This window comes from Ranitomeya imitator, chromosome 3 (genome assembly GCF_032444005.1).
Source record: "Ranitomeya imitator isolate aRanImi1 chromosome 3, aRanImi1.pri, whole genome shotgun sequence".
Classification (NCBI taxonomy): Eukaryota; Metazoa; Chordata; class Amphibia; order Anura; family Dendrobatidae; genus Ranitomeya; species Ranitomeya imitator.
The window spans coordinates 843,076,890-843,094,460 of NC_091284.1; the positions used below are offsets into that span (position 1 = coordinate 843,076,890).

Consider the following 17,571-nt stretch of genomic DNA (forward strand, 5'->3'; position numbering starts at 1 on the left):
TTGTCTTGTGAATTTGCAGTAACTAATTCTTCTCTGTTTCTTTTTTTTCAGCGATCACGTCAAGTAAGTATCTAATCTTCCTCCTCTTTTGACATTTCTTCTCTGAACCACTGCTCCTCTGAGCTGCTGCAGGTTATCTGGCCATTTCTCAATGTTATCGCCTACACTTTTTCCATTTCACTTGAATTGATTGTTCCTTGTATTATATTGATGATTATTATTAGTAAAGCAATAAAAGAACCTTTATTGGCCGTGATTTTCTGCAAACGATCATGTGATTAATGTAGGTGGCAAAGATCACAGCCAGGGTGGTCGTAACTGAACCCACCTGCTCTCTGCTGCCCCCTATCGCCCAGACAATTTTCCACCGACCGACGATTAACAGAGAAGGTTGTTTCCACTACTAGGCCAGTTATAAGGAAACTAATAGCATGCGTATCATATATACACCTCCAATTTCAACGCATGGAATATATGCATATACCCCTGATACAGTCACTGTGAACTCTACGATAACTCAAGACTATTCGTTGCCACCACAAGTCATTTATACAGACTGACTGGATGCCAGGTAGCACTTGACTTTGGGGTGCAGTTTACAGAACAAAAGGAACAGAATTAACTTTTTCTATTTAATCCAACATGATAAGCAGTGTTTATAAAAATATACAACATATTTTACAAATGGGAGAAAGCAATACAGCATATACAAGTACATAAAATAAAACAGGATAAGCAAAATAACTTACTACGCATATCATAGAGATGATTCAGCTTAGCGAAGGAGAGCACTTTGATTGGAGACGTTCAGTGAACGGGATTCATGCATACACCGATGTGTATCTCTGTCCGGGAACACATATTATGTCCTGACCTTTTATCAGCACCTGAGTTACACCCACTCATTCCCCGTGGTGACCTTACGTGGGACGGGTTGTTGGATGTTCTCAGCCCTTCAGAATTTCATGAAATTCCCAATTTATGAGCTATATTTACTTGTGATGATCGCAGAAGTTTGAGATCGCCGCCATAGTTTTTATGGGGATTTTACCTTTCCATAGATAGTAAACATAAAATGACTGGTGTCAGTAATCTGGCCACTATTGATTTGGGGCTAATAGGCAGGGGTTATAGTTATGAGAAAATATGCATCTTCTTCTCCGATTAGCCCTGAAGTAAAAAAATATATGTCCCATCATTGTCGGATATAATATAATAATAATAATAATAATAATTTTTATTTATATAGCGCCAACATATTCCGCAGCGCTTTACATATTATAGAGGGGACTTGTACAGACAATAGACATTACAGCATAACAGGAATACAGTTCAAAACAGATACCAGGAGGAGTGAGGGCCCTGCTGCTCGCAAGCTACAAACTATGAGGAAAAGGGGAGACACGAGAGGTGGATGGTAACAATTGCTTTAGTTATTCGGACCAGCTATAGTGTAAGGCTCAGGTGTTCATGTAAAGCTGCATGAACCAGTATGTAGCAGTACAGACACAGAGGGCTAATACTGCATAAAGTGTATGAGAACATGATGCGAGGAACCTTTTTTTTTTTTTTATTATTATAAATTGGCCACACAGGGATCGTTAGGTTAATGCATTGAGGCGGTAGGCCAGTCTGAACAAATGAGTTTTTAGGGTACGCTTAAAACTGTGGGGATTGGGGATTAATCGTATTAACCTAGGTAGTGCATTCCAAAGAATCGGCGCAGCACGTGTAAAGTCTTGGAGACGGGAGTGGGAGGTTCTGATTATTGAGGATGCTAACCTGAGGTCATTAGCGGAGCGGAGGGCACGGGTAGGGTGGTAGACTGAGACCAGGGAGGAGATGTCGGATCTATACACACTCCAATATTTCTATCTGGACCCCGGAGGCAGGTTGGCTATTGTAGATGTAACATTTCCCCTGAATAAAAGCTTCTTTCCACTGCAGGAAGAAACTCCTCCAGCTTTCTATCTATGCATAAACGTCAAACTTTTTCACAATAGGTATCCTGCTTTAGTTACCTGTCCCCACCAGGGAGTCTAGACTTCTGAACCAATTTTAAACTTTTCTGTCACATATCTTCACCTTCAATCAATAAATCTCAGTCTTCCCATATGTTAACCTGTGTAATTCAACTACTAAAAAAGCTATTTTTCCTTCTGCAAAAGAGAGAGAGAGGAGGAGGAGGGAGGGAGTGAAGCCTCACCAGAGGCTTCAGAAATCTTAATATTTTCAATGACAATAGGTGACACCATTGTTGCAGGAGCATCACCAGAACAATCGCTCTTATTTTAAATTTTATTATAAGAATGTCCTATTTTTGGTTCATACTTTGTGTTCCTTTAGAATGTCCCATTTTGTGTTTCTCAAGATTGTCCAGTCTTGTGTTTTTTTTGGGAAATATCCAGTCTTGTTTTTCTCCAGAATAATCCTTTTCCGATTATGGTGTTTCCAGAACCTTTCATTCTTTAAAATATCGTATTCTATGTTTTTCCAAAGTGACCAGTTTTGTGACATTATATGTTTTACAAAGTGCCTTGACTTGAGCGTTTTTAAAAAATGTCCAAATGTCCCATTATGTGTTTTTCCAGAATGTCACACCTTGCGCTCCATCAATATCTACATTCTTGAATTGCTTTCAAATATCCCAACTTGCCATTCTTCAGAATGTCCAGTCCTGTGTTGCTCCATAATTTCCATTATTGAGTTTCTTCAGAGGGTCTCGTCTTGTGTTTGGTCAGAAAGTACATTATTGAGTTTCTCCAGAATGCATAATCTTTTGCTTGTCCAGGATCCCCTGTATTCTATTCTTCTAAGATTTTCATGTCATCTTTACCCACAATGACCCACATGAGGTTTCCTCAGGATCTCCAATCTCCTCTTACTTTAAAATGTTTCATCTTGGGTTTTTCCAGAATTTGCCATATTCCTTCAGAATTTACCACTTTTTGCTTCTGCAGGGTGTTCCATATAGTGATTCTCAAGTATGCCCCATGTTGTTCATCAGCTTAATGTCCCATCTCGTATTTCTCTAAGATATCTAGACCTTTGTTTCTTCAGAATGTCCTGTCTTGTGTTTCACCAGAATGTCACCTCTATTTTATCCAGAATCTTAAATGTTGTTTCTCCAGAATCTACTAGATTTGGTTTCTGTAGAATGTTTTCTTTTGTAATTTTCAAGAAAATCCTGTCATGATGTATCAATGTCCAAGCGTGTGCTGCCATTGAATATCCCATTATGTGTTTTTCCAGAAAGTCACATGTTGCGTTTAGACAGCATCTACCTTCTTGATTTTCATTAAAATATCCCAATTTGCTTTTCTTCAGAGGGTCCAGCACTGTGTTTCTCAAATAATCTCCATTATTGAGTTTCTACAGAAGGCCTCGTTTTGTGTTTGGTCTGAATATCCAAACTTGAGTTTTTCCAAAATGACTAATCTTTTGCTTGTCCAGAATCACCTGTATTCCATTATTCAAAGTTTCCCACGACATCTTTCTACAGAATTTCCCATCGGATGCAACCCCAGGATCACCATTCTCCTGTGACTTTAGCTGTGACTTGGGTTTTCTGCAGAATTTCTAATATTACTTCAGACTTTACCATTTTGTGCTTCTACGGGATCTCCTGTTCAGTGATTCTCAAGAATGCACAAGGTTGTGTTTTAACAGAATGTCACCTCTTTTTATCCAGAATGTTCCATGTTGTGTTTCTCCAGAATCTTCTATACCACGTTTCTGTATAATGTTCTCTTTTGTATTTTTCCAGAATGTCCTATCACGAGGTACAAATATTCCAACTTGTGCGATCGTAGAAAGTCCAATTTTGTGTTTCCTCAAAATGTCTTGTTTTGGGTGTTTCCAGAATTTCCCATTGTGCATCTCTGGAACTTTCCATGCATATTCCCAAAACAATGTCTTGTCTTTATTGTTCCTCAATTTTTAATCTCATTTTCTTCTAAAATGTTTTACCTTGTGTGAAGATCTGAGGATGTGGGTTATAAAAATCACCTAGGCAGGTTAACGATGCAACTATTTTTATTCCATACATCCATGGTTGTATAGCAAATCAATGTAGATGGAGAAAATACAATGTCCTCAGTCCACAAGTTCCCAATCTGAGATCGGTAGTTCCACTGGCCCCGTGCCAGGCGATACCCACTGTCTTCCACCTTTTGGTGGGCCCACAGCTTTTGGTAATTCCAGCTGGAATAGTGTGCATTCACAGCCTATGTTCCTCCAGACGATGGATATCATGACCATAGCTCATGGATTCCCCTCCAGCCAACAATCAATCTCCAAAACTCCATAGATCGTCCATCCATTCCAGCTTGGATCCTCTCACTTCAAAGTCGCTCCAACCACTGCCTGATTCAATCTATGTGCCTTTTTTCTCCCTCCCCCTTAAAACAATTTTCTTTAGCTCACAGAATCAAGCATATTCCATCACCTAAGGCTAATGTGAGCCCCCTGTGGTGACGGCTCCCCTGGAGGTACCTTCACACATAACGATATTGTTAATGATATCGTTGCATTTTGTGACGTAGCAACGATATCGTTAATGAAATCGTTATGTGTGACAGCGACCAACGATCAGGCCCCTGCTGGGAGATCGTTGGTCGCTGAGGAAAGTCCAGAACTTTATTTCGTCGCTGGACTCCTCCTGACATCGCTGGATCGGCATGTGTGTGACACCGATCCAGCGATGTCTTCACTGGTAACCAGGGTAAACATCAGGTAACTAAGTGCAGGGCCGCGCTTAGTAACCCGATGTTTACCCTGGTTACCATCCTAAAAGTTAAAAAAAACAAACGCTACATACTTACCTCCCGCTGTCTGTCCTCCAGCGCTGTGCTCTGCTCTCCTCCTGTACTGGCTGTGAGCGTCGGTCAGCCGGAAAGCAGAGCGGTGACGTCACCGCTCTGCTTTCCGGCCGCTGTGCTCACAGCCAGTACAGGAGGAGAGCAGAGCACAGCGCTGGAGGACAGACGGCTGTAGGTAAGTATGTAGCGTTTGTTTTTTTTTTTTACTTTTAGGATGGTAACCAGGGTAAACATCGGGTTACTAAGCGCGGCCCTGCGCTTAGTTACCCGATGTTTACCCTGGTTACCGGCATCGTTGGTCGCTGGAGAGCGGTCTGTGTGACAGCTCTCCAGCGACCAAACAGCGACGCTGCAGCGATCCGGATCGTTGTCGGTATCGCTGCAGCGTCGCTTAATGTGAAGGGGCCTTGGGTCTACTATCTCCTTCCACATAATGGGCCTCGGCTGGTAGGCAATGGATTGGTAGGATGATTGCTTTACATTTACCTGTACCAATCTCCTGTCTGGCTTTAGGATTACATAAGTTTGATTCCTGAGGATGAACTGATGAGCAAACAAATCCCTAATAAAACACCGCAAGAAAATATCTAATAAAGCACAACAAAAACGATGCCCATGCTGGAAAAAGTCTCCGCTCTACGTCCATTTGTCCTATAGTCTTTAGTAAGCGGCCGTATCCTCACACCTTGATTTCTCTATAATATCTTGTCTTGGGTTTCTATAGATTCTCACATTTTGTGTTTGGCTAGCGGACCAGGGCGCTCGCTGACCCCACGTGTCTCCACAGAGTTCTTTGAGAATGTCCCATATTTTGCTTCTAAATAATATCCAGTTTTGCGTTTCTCAAGAATCTTCTATTTTATGTTCTGTTGGAATCTCCCATCTTGTCTTTTCCAGAATATATCAACTTTAAATTAAAAAAATAAGTCATATCTTTTGTTTCTCCAAAAGATTGAATCTTGTTTTGTCCTGCTATTTGTTTGCCCAGCGAGTCCTGTCATGCCTTTCTCGGGATAACCCAGTCTTGTGTTTCTCCAGAATCTAACTTCTCTTTAGATTGCCCTACCTTGCCTTTCTTTCACTAAATTGTCCAGTCTTGTATTTCATCAGAACATCTCTTCTTGTTTTCCTTCAGAATGTCCAGTCTTGTATTTCTCCAGAACATCTCTTCTTGTTTTCCTTCAGAATGTCCTGTCTTGTATTTCTCCAGAGTGTCTTGCACAGTGTATGTGCAGACTTTCCACGTTTACCTCCTACAGAGTTAATGTTTTCCATCATTTTGGATCACAATTCTCTAAGATTTCCTTTTTTTACCATATTCAGTCTCATAATCCATTAACAACAACTCAAACTTTCTGTCAAGGGTCAAGGCTGTAATAATTGACAAACACATTGTATCATCTGTTGTCAAAGCAAATAACCTTGTCTTTGTATTCTTAATTATTTTCCTTGAACAGATGCAAAATCCTGCAACTTCTGTAATCCCACAAACGCCAACTGTGACCAGAAGAACGTCTACGTCATCTGCTCCTGCAAGGCCGGCTTCGTCGGAAATGGTCTGGACTGCACGAGGTTGGCGTTCTGTGATACATCCAAGTGCTGTCCTGATGGATACACCTGGGATACGCAGAAGAAGATATGTGGGGACATTAATGAATGCAGTTCCCCAACCCTGAACAAATGTTCCCCAACAGAAACGTGCATCAACCGCAATGGTATTTACCTCTGTACTCCCAACCCCTCGGCCCTCTGCTCTGGAGCTACTTGTTCCAGTGACCAGGATTGCCTGAAAGTCAATGACACTTTTCAATGTGCGGATCCCTGTGACTTCTATAATGAGCTGAATGGAGATGGTAAATTGTCCTCCATTGAGTCCTCCGGCAGATTCAGCACCGACAGATACAATTTTGGCTGGTTCCGTTATGTAGGAAGCAAGACTGCCAGTCTGAAAGTGGGACCTGTGGGGGCACTGAGATGTGGGTCTCTGGAACCATTTTCTCTTGCCGAAGATCATCCAAACATTGGTGATGGGATCAAGATGGTTCCTTTACTCAGCAACTCTCTGAGTGGAACTGTAGCTGCTGGTAAACTCCCAGTGAAAGCCTGTCCCAGAGGATACTACGTGTACAAGTTCTCAGGAATGCTGAGATTCGACGTCTACTGCACAGGTAAGATGTGACTTCAGGAAGTTTTAGTATGATCACATTAATATAGCTAGAAATAGTGCTCCCCCCCCCCCCCTAAAGAACGCCATCCATAGTGCCCATACCAATGGTTCCAGACGTCAGACAGTAAACTCCTGTAAGTAATGTCAGCAACACCTCCCGCATTAAAATCGTCAGCACTCATGCCCTTGTGAAGAGTTACAGCAGGAGTGGTACTATGCCTACCTACTCAAAACATGTCTGAGGGTCTTTTTTATTATTTCAGATCCTGAAAAGAATTTACCAACAACTACAACAATTGCTACAACCACAGCACCTACCACAACTACAACCCCAAGCACAACAGAAGTAACAACTACAACACCAGCCACAACTACAACCCCAAGCACAACAGAAGTAACAACTACAACACCAGCCACAACTACAACACCAAGCACAACAGAAGTAACAACTACAACACCAGCCACAACTACAACACCAAGCACAACAGAAGTAACAACTACAACACCAAGTTCAACAGAAAAAACAACACCTCTGTCATCCACAACACCAATCACAACTAATCCAACCCCATCTACCACAGAGTCAACAACTACCCAAGACACAACCACCACAGAGGCAGCAACAACACTAGAGACAACTACAACCCAAGACACAACTACTCAAGATACGACAATATCTACCACAGACATAACAAGCCAAGAGATATCAATCCCAGAGACAACCACTACAGCTCCAGACAACATAAGTACTGAAGAGACAACTACTCAAGAGTCAACCACTATAACCACAAAAGCAACAACTTCTACTCAACAGACAACAGCTACAACTGAGGAAATAATTACTGATAAAGACACAACAACTATCAAGGAGACAACACCCGAAGACACAACCACAACTGCCCTAGAGATTACCACAGAAGAATCGAGAATTGCCCAGGACACAACCACCCCAGAGGTAATAACATTTGAAACAGAGAAGACCACTACAGCCCCAGATATTACAACTACTCAAGAGGCAACCACTATTACAACAAAAGCAGCAACTTCTACTCAAGAGACAACAGATACAACTGAGGCAATAACTACTGATGAAGACACAACAACAATCAAGGTGACAACACCTGAAGGCACAACCACAAGGGTCTTAGAGATTACCACAGAAGAAACAACAATTGCCCAGGACACAACCACCCCAGACATAACAACTGAAACAAAGACAACCGCTACAACCCTGGACACATCTACCACAGAGGAAACAACAATTACTCAAGACTCAACCACCCTAGAAGTAACAACTGAAATGGAGACAACCACTACAGCCCAAGACATTGCTACTACTGAAGACACAATTACTCAAGAGTCAACCACTATTACCACAGAAGCTTCAACTTCTACTCAAGAGACAACAGATACAACTGAGGCAATAACTACTGATGAAGACACAACAACAATCAAGGTGACAACACCTGAAGGCACAACCACAAGGGTCTTAGAGATTACCACAGAAGAAACAACAATTGCCCAGGACACAACCACCCCAGACATAACAACTGAAATGGAGACAACAACTACAGCCCAAGACATTGCTACTACTGAAGACACAATTACTCAAGAGTCAACCACTATTACCACAGAAGCTTCAACTTCTACTCAAGAGACAACAGATACAACTGAGGCAATAACTACTGATGAAGACACAACAACAATCAAGGTGACAACACCTGAAGGCACAACCACAAGGGTCTTAGAGATTACCACAGAAGAAACAACAATTGCCCAGGACACAACCACTCCAGACATAACAACTGAAATGGAGACAACAACTACAGCCCAAGACATTGCTACTACTGAAGACACAATTACTCAAGAGTCAACCACTATTACCACAGAAGCTTCAACTTCTACTCAAGAGACAACAGATACAACTGAGACAATAACTACTAATGAAGACACAACCACAACTGCCATAGAGATTACCACAGAGGAAACAACAATTACTCAAGACTCAACCACCCTAGAAATAACAACAACTGAAACGGAAACCACCCCTGCAGCCCCAGACATTGCAACTACTGAAAACACAGCTACCCAAGAGTCAACCACTATTACCTCAGAAGTAACAACTTTAACTCAAGAGACAACAGATGCAACTGAGACAATAACTAGTGATGAAGACACAACTATCAAGGTGACAACTCCTGAAGACACAACTACAAATGCCATAGAGATTACCACAGAGGAAACAACAATTACACAAGACACAACCACTCCAGAGGTAACAACTACAAAAATGGAAACCACGGCAAACCAAGACACAACATTTCATAATACAATTACTCAAGACTTAACCACCACAGAAGAAGCAATAACTACAGCAGAGGAAATCGGTACAACCCAAAACACTACAACTACTCAAGAAACGACTATATCTACCACAGAGTCAACAACAGCTGCAGACACAACGTTTGAAGACATAACTACTGAAGAGACAAGCACAATGATAACTACCTTGTCCCCAAGTCAGCAAATCAATAGCTTAGTTGCTTGCCTCGAAAATCTTCTTCCAGCTGACATGACCCAGAAGCTTGTTGAGTTATCCAATAATCTCTCTGACTTGCCACCTGAAGATGTTAAGAATGCTCTCACAACGCTGAAGGAACAACTAAATGCAGATTTTGCCACATTTCTAAATGCCCTGGGCATGTGATCACCTCCTCTCTCCCTAACGTATATTTATTTGGATGTGGGCATTGGAAATTCACATTCTGTTGTTTTATAATTGGGACCTCCCTCAATTTCCTTCTCGGTATATCTGAGTTTGAGGCAGTGTCACTCATTCAGCGCCTCAATTCTAAGGAATGTTTCACGAAAAGCAACTTACAATCATAATATTGTCCCTGTAACTGCGTCCTCCAGCTGACACTGTGCAGGTGGCTGCTTGAAGATGGCAGGTTGTCCGCTGGTTCCATGAGAATCCATCCGTGTCCATCTGTGAATCACAACTTGCCATCTTCTGCTGCTACACTTCAAGTAGTGATTGTGCCATTTCTTAGGTCACTCCCCCATGACGCCATTCTTTTCCTGCTCTTTGAGCCGTTGCCTGGTTTTGATCAGCAGTATTGGAGTTGTGCTCTCCACGCGATACAGGTCATACTGACTTCAGAGCAGAATATAGCCTGGTGGATGGCCAATTCAGTCCGGTCAATGACCTGCACCTTCATTGTGGAGCCAGAGACCCTCGCACAGAACTGAAGCCCCTCCTGTGCCCTGTTCATCAATGTTATGTAAATGTCTAATTATTTTCTGATTTCTCGTATAACTACTTAATAATAATTAATATGAATATTGAAAATCAAGTGAGAAGTTTCTATTTATCAATAAATGTTTGAGTCTATTCCTGGCCTCCGTGTGCCATATTCTCCATCGTTACTTATGCGGATGTCTGACCTTACATATATCGAAGGGCTGAGATGGTTTCTGAAGTTGGGTGGTGAAGGGTTGGCATTATAGGGGGTGGAGCCGTGGGGGTAACAAGGAGCACAATGGGGGCAGAAGGAACCGTGGGTGGGGACTGAACGTAGTTGGGAGAGGACGGGGCAATATATTTGTCAATGTCATGACACAATCTGTGATCCCCACTGCATATCTGCCAACATTTCAGGGACTATATTACCCGACAGCTTTCAAAATACCTCGGCTCCATTCATCTAAACGAATGTATCATCCCAAAAAAAATGTTCAACAATTGCAGAAATGTAAAGTACTGCTGTGTTCATTTTTCATTTTAAATATTAACAATTTTTTATAGGAATAAAATACAAAAAAATATTTAAAAAGGTTTAATATTTTCTACTTTTGAACACAAGGGGGAGCAGCTCCTGACATTTGCCGTGAAAACCACGTGTTGTGCTAGCTTGCCTTACAGCTGCAGTAAATGTGGGTGGAGTCTAGTCAGGTCCGGCTCCAGGTTTTTGTGAGCCCCTTTAAAATGTACCACAATTCATGATGCACAGATACAGCAGAGAAAAATAGGTATAGTACAACGCCAAAGATTTCCCTTACATCTTACAATACATGAGTGATATCTAATGTAAATTCTACAATAGCTCAGAAACCGGACAGAATAGTCCTCCATACAGTATTATGAGCACAATATATTCCTCCATGCAGTATTATGAGCACCATATTGTGCTCCATACAGTATAATGAGTCCCATATATTGCTCCATACAGAATAATGAGCCCCATATATTGCTCCATACAGTATTATGAGCACAATATATTCCTCCATACAGAATAATGAGCCCCATGTATTGCTCCATACAGTATAATGAGCCCCATATATTGCTCTATACAGAATAATGAGTCCCATATAATGCTCCATACAGAAAAATGAGCCCCATATATTGCTCCATACAGTATAATGAGCCCCATATATTGCTCCATACAGAATAATGAGCCCCATATATTGCTCCATACAGAATAATGGACTCCATGTAATGCTCCATACAGTATAATGGCCCCATATAATGCTCCATACAGAATAATGGTCCCCATATATTGCTCCATACAGAATAATGGGCCCCATATAATACCCTATACAGAATAATGTCCCCATATATTGCTCCATACAGAATAATGAGCCCCATATATTGCTCCATACAGAATAATGAGCCCCATATATTGCTCCATACAGAATAATGAGCCCCATATATTGCTCCATACAGAATAATGAGCCCCATATATTGCTCCATACAGAATAATGAGCCCCATATATTGCTCCATACAGAATAATGAGCCCCATATAATGCTCCATACAGAATAATGAGCCCCATATAATGCTCCATACAGAATAAAGAGCCCCATATATTGCTCCATACAGAATAATGAGCCCCATATATTGCTCCATACAGAATAATGAGCCCCATATAATGCTCCATACAGAATAAAGAGCCCCATATATTGCTCCATACAGAATAATGAGCCCCATATATTGCTCCATACAGAATAATGAGCCCCATATATTGCTCCATACAGAATAATGAGCCCCATATATTGCTCCATACAGAATAATGAGCCCCATATAATGCTCCATACAGAATAAAGAGCCCCATATATTGCTCCATACAGAATAATGAGCCCCATATATTGCTCCATACAGTATAATGAGCCCCATATAATGCTCCATACAGAATAAAGAGCCCCATATATTGCTCCATACAGAATAATGAGCCCCATATATTGCTCCATATAGTATTATGAGCACCATATATTGCTCCATACAGAATAAAGAGCCCCATATATTGCTCCATACAGAATAATGAGCCCCATATATTGCTCCATACAGAATAAAGAGCCCCATATATTGCTCCATACAGAATAATGGGCCCCATACATTGCTCCATACAGTATAATGAGCTTCATATATTGCTCCATACAGAATAATGAGCCCCATATATTGCTCTATACAGAATAATAAGCCCTGTATAATGCTCCATAAAGAATAATGAGCCCCATATATTGCTCCATACAGAATAATGGGCCCCATATATTGCTCCATACAGTATAATGAGCCCCATATATTGCTTCATACAGAATAATGATCCCCATATAATGCTCCATAAAGAATAATGAGCCCCATATATTACTCCATACAGAATAATGAGCCCCATATATTGCTCCATACAGAATAATGGGCCCCATATATTGCTCCATACAGTATTATGGGCACCACATAGTGCTCCATAAAGAATAATGTGCCCCATATATTGCTCCATAGCGTATAATGATCCCCATACAATGCTCCATAAAGAATAATGAGCCCTATATATTGCTCAATAGTCAATACAGAATAATGTCCCCATATATTGCTCCATACAGAATAATGGGCCCCATATATTGCTCCATACAGTATTATGGGCCCCATATATTGCTCCATACAGAATAAAGATCCCCATATAATGCTCCATAAAGAATAATGAGCCCCATATATTACTCCATACAGAATAACGAGCCCCATATATTGCTCCATACAGAATAATGGGCCCCATATATTGCTCCATACAGTATTATGGGCACCACATAGTGCTCCATAAAGAATAATGTGCTCCATATATTGCTCCATAGCGTATAATGATCCCCATATAATGCTCCATAAAGAATAATGAGCCCTATATATTGCTCAATAGTCAATACAGAATAATGTCCCCATATATTGCTCCATACAGAATAATGGGCCCCATATATTGCTCCATACAGTATTATGGGCCCCATATATTGCTCCATACAGAATAAAGATCCCCATATAATGCTCCATAAAGAATAATGAGCACTATATATTGCTCAATACAGTATAATGAGCCCCATATAGTTCTCCATATAGTATAATGAGCCCCATATATTGCTCCATACAGTATAATGAGTCACATATAATGTTCCATACAATATAATGAGCCCCATATAGAGCCCCATATATTGCTCCATACAGAATAGTGGGCCCTATATATTCCTCCATACAGAATAATGGGCCCCATATATTGCTCCATACAGTATTATGGGCACCTCAAAGTGCTCCATACAGAATAATGAGCCCCCTATATTATTATTTATTATTATAGCGCCATTTATTCCATGGCGCTTTACATGTGAGGAGGGGTATACATAATAAACAAGTACAATAATCTTACACAATACAAGTCATGACTGGTACAGGAGGAGAGGACCCTGCCCGCGAGGGCTCACAATCTACAAGGGATGGGTGAGGATACAGGAGGAGAGAGGACCCTGCCCGCGAGGGCTCACAATCTACAAGGGATGGGTGAGGATACAGGAGGAGAGGACCCTGCCCGCGAGGGCTCACAATCTACAAGGGATGGGTGAGGATACAGGAGGAGAGAGGACCCTGCCCACGAGGGCTCACAATCTACAAGGGATGGGTGAAGATACAGTAGGTGAGGATAGAGCTGGTCATGCAGCGGTTTGGTCGATCTGTGGTTACTGCAGGTTGTAGGCTTGTCAGAAGAGGTGGGTCTTCAGGTTCTTTTTGAAGGTTTCGATGGTAGGCGAGAGTCTGATGTGATGGGGTAGAGAGAAATCTTGTATGCGATTGTGGGAAGAGGAGATAAGAGGGGAGTAGAGAAGGAGATCTTGTGAGGTTCGGAGGTCGCGTGTAGGTAAGTACCGGGAGACGAGGTCACAGATGTATGGAGGAGACAGGTTGTGGATGGCTTTGTATGTCATGGTTAGGCTTTTGCACTGGAGTCTCTAGGTAATGGGGAGCCAGTGAAGGGATTGACAAAGGGAAGAGGCCGGGGAATAGCGGGGGACAGGTGGATTAGTTGAGCAGAAGAGTTTAGAATAGATTGCAGGGGTGCGAGAGTGTTAGAGGGGAGGCCCCAGAGCAGGAGGTTACAGTAGTCGAGGCGGGAGATGATGAGGGCATGGACTAGGGTTTTTGCAGATTCTTGGTTGAGGAATGTACGGATCCGGGAAATATTTTTGAGTTGAAGTCGGCAGGAAGTGGAGAGGGCTTGGATATGTGCTTTGAAGATGATATCAGTGTCAAGGATTACGCCGAGGCAGCGAGCTTGTGGGACTGGGGAGAGTGGGCAGCCATTTACTTTAATGGATAGGTCTTTTGGTGGAGTCAAGTGAGATGGGGAAAGATGATGAATTCTGTTTTGTCCATATTAAGTTTTAGAAATCTAGCGGAGAAGAAGGATGAAATAGAGTACAGACATTGTGGGATTCTGGTTAATAAGTTGGTGATATCTGGTCCAGAGATGTAGATCTGTGTGTCGTCAACATAGAGATGATACTGAGATTCTATGAGCTGTCCTAGGCCATAGGTGTAAATGGAGAAGAGCAGGGGCCCTAGGACTGAATCTTGCGGGACTCCAACAGATAGATAGATATATTGCTCCATAAAGAATAATGGGCCCCATATATTGCTCCATACAGTATTATGGGCACCACATAGTCCTCCATACACAATAATGTGCCCCATATATTGCTCCATAGTGTATAATGATCCCCATATAATGCTCCATAAAGAATGAGCCCTATATATTGCTCAATACAGTATAACGAGCCCCATACAGTTCTCCATACAGTATAATGAGTCCCATATATTGCTCCATACAGTATAATGAGCCATATATTGCTCAATACAGTATAAAGAGTCCCATATAGTTCTCCATGCAGTATAATAAGCCCCATATATTGCTTTATACAGTATGAGTCCCATATAGTTCTCCGTACAGCATAATGAGCCCCATGTAATGCTCTACACAGTATAATGGTCCCTATATATTGCTCAATACAGTATAATGAGCTCTATATAGTTCTCCATACAGTATAATGAGCCCCATATATTGCTCAATACAGTATGAGTACCATATAGTTATCCATACAGTATGAGCCCCATGTAAAGCTCCATATAGTATAATGAGCCCTATATATTGCTCAATACAGTATGAGACCCATATAGTTCTCCATACAGCATAATGAGCCCCATATATATTGCTACATACAGTATAATGAGTCCTTTATAGTTCTCCATACAGCATGAGCCACATATAATGCTCCATACAGTATAATGAGCCCCATATATTGCTCAATAAAGTATAATGAGCCCCATATAGTTCTCCATACAGTATAATGAGTCACATATAGTTCTCCATACAGTATAATGAGTCCCATATATTGCTCCATACAATATAATGACCCACATATAATGTTTCATACAGTATAATGAGCCACATTTATTGCTCCATACAATATAATGAGCCTCATATATTGCTTTATACAGTATAATGAGTGACATATAATGTTCCATACACTATAATGATACATATATATATAAGGGCCCCACACAGTGCTCCATACAGTATAATGGGCTCCTACAGTATATTGCTCCATACAGTATAATGAGCTCCATATAATGCTCCATACAGCATGAGCCACATATAATGCTCCATACAGTATAATGAGCCCCATATATTGCTCAATAAAGTATAATCAGTCCCATATATTGCTCCACACAGTATAATGAGCCCCATATATTGCTCCATACAGAATAATGAGCCCCATATAGTTCTCCATACAGTATAATGAGCCCCATATAGTTCTCCATACAGTATAATGAGTCACATATAGTTCTCCATACAGTATAATGAGTCCCATATATTGCTCCATACAATATAATGACCCACATATAATGTTTCATACAGTATAATGAGCCACATTTATTGCTCCATACAATATAATGAGCCTCATATATTGCTTTATACAGTATAATGAGTGACATATAATGTTCCATACACTATAATGATACATATATATATAAGGGCCCCACACAGTGCTCCATACAGTATAATGGGCTCCTACAGTATATTGCTCCATACAGTATAATGAGCTCCATATAATGCTCCATACAGCATGAGCCACATATAATGCTCCATACAGTATAATGAGCCCCATATATTGCTCAATAAAGTATAATCAGTCCCATATATTGCTCCACACAGTATAATGAGCCCCATATATTGCTTCATACAGAATAATGAGCCCCATATAGTTCTCCATACAGTATAATGAGCCCCATATAGTTCTCCATACAGTATAATGAGTCACATATAGTTCTCCATACAGTATAATGAGTCCCATATATTGCTCCATACAATATAATGACCCACATATAATGTTTCATACAGTATAATGAGCCACATTTATTGCTCCATACAATATAATGAGCCTCATATATTGCTTTATACAGTATAATGAGTGACATATAATGTTCCATACACTATAATGATACATATATATATATAAGGGCGCAACACAGTGCTCCATACAGTATAATGGGCTCCTACAGTATATTGCTCCATACAGTATAATGAGCTCCATATAATGCTCCATACAGTATAATGACCCACATATAATGTTCCATACAGTATAATAAGCTTCATATATGGCTCCATACAGTATAATGAGCCTCATATATTGCTCCATACTGAATAATTAGCCTCATATATTGTTCCATACAGTATTATGGGCATCACATAGTGCTCCATACAGAAAAATGGACCCCATATATTGCTACATACAGTATAATGAGCCCGATTTATCTTTTGTGTGGATGAGGCCTGTATAATTTAGAAGATATGCTCCAAACAATTTCAAACTCAGATATAGCCTGCTGTATCACGTTTGTTAAAAAATATATAAGGTATATTTTAAAGTGAAACAGGTCTGCACACAACAATTCCACCGCCACAAAATTACAATGTAAGATATGGCATGGTGAATCAGGGTAGCAACTGTCCCAAACATTTTTTTTTCCTGGAATACAGCTCAAATCACAAACCAATGTCACCACCACTAAATGACAATATGGAATACAGCAGATTGTATTCACATTTAGCAAGTGAAAAAATAAAATTTAAAAAGGTTTACTCGTGCATGGAGCACAATAGAAGCAGTGCACAACACACTTGTAGGACATGTGCCCTGTTGGCTTTGTCTGTGAACCTCAGCAATGGCACACACAAAAGAAATCTACTGGAAGGTCAATTTCACAGCCACA

General features: G+C 40.9%; 1 protein-coding gene across 1 annotated transcript in view; it reads left to right on the top strand.

Moving 5' to 3' along the window:
- The window catches only part of LOC138671871 (mucin-2-like), a 32,342-nt gene extending 21,961 nt beyond the window's left edge, over positions 1-10,381 (top strand). Inside the window, exons 2-4 of the mRNA XM_069760002.1 lie at positions 52-63; positions 6,278-6,988; positions 7,251-10,381. Coding sequence (XP_069616103.1) covers positions 52-63; positions 6,278-6,988; positions 7,251-9,694 — 3,167 coding nt within the window. The 3' untranslated portion in view covers positions 9,695-10,381. The remainder of the gene's footprint in view (positions 1-51; positions 64-6,277; positions 6,989-7,250) is intronic.
- Positions 10,382-17,571: the final 7,190 nt, after the last annotated feature.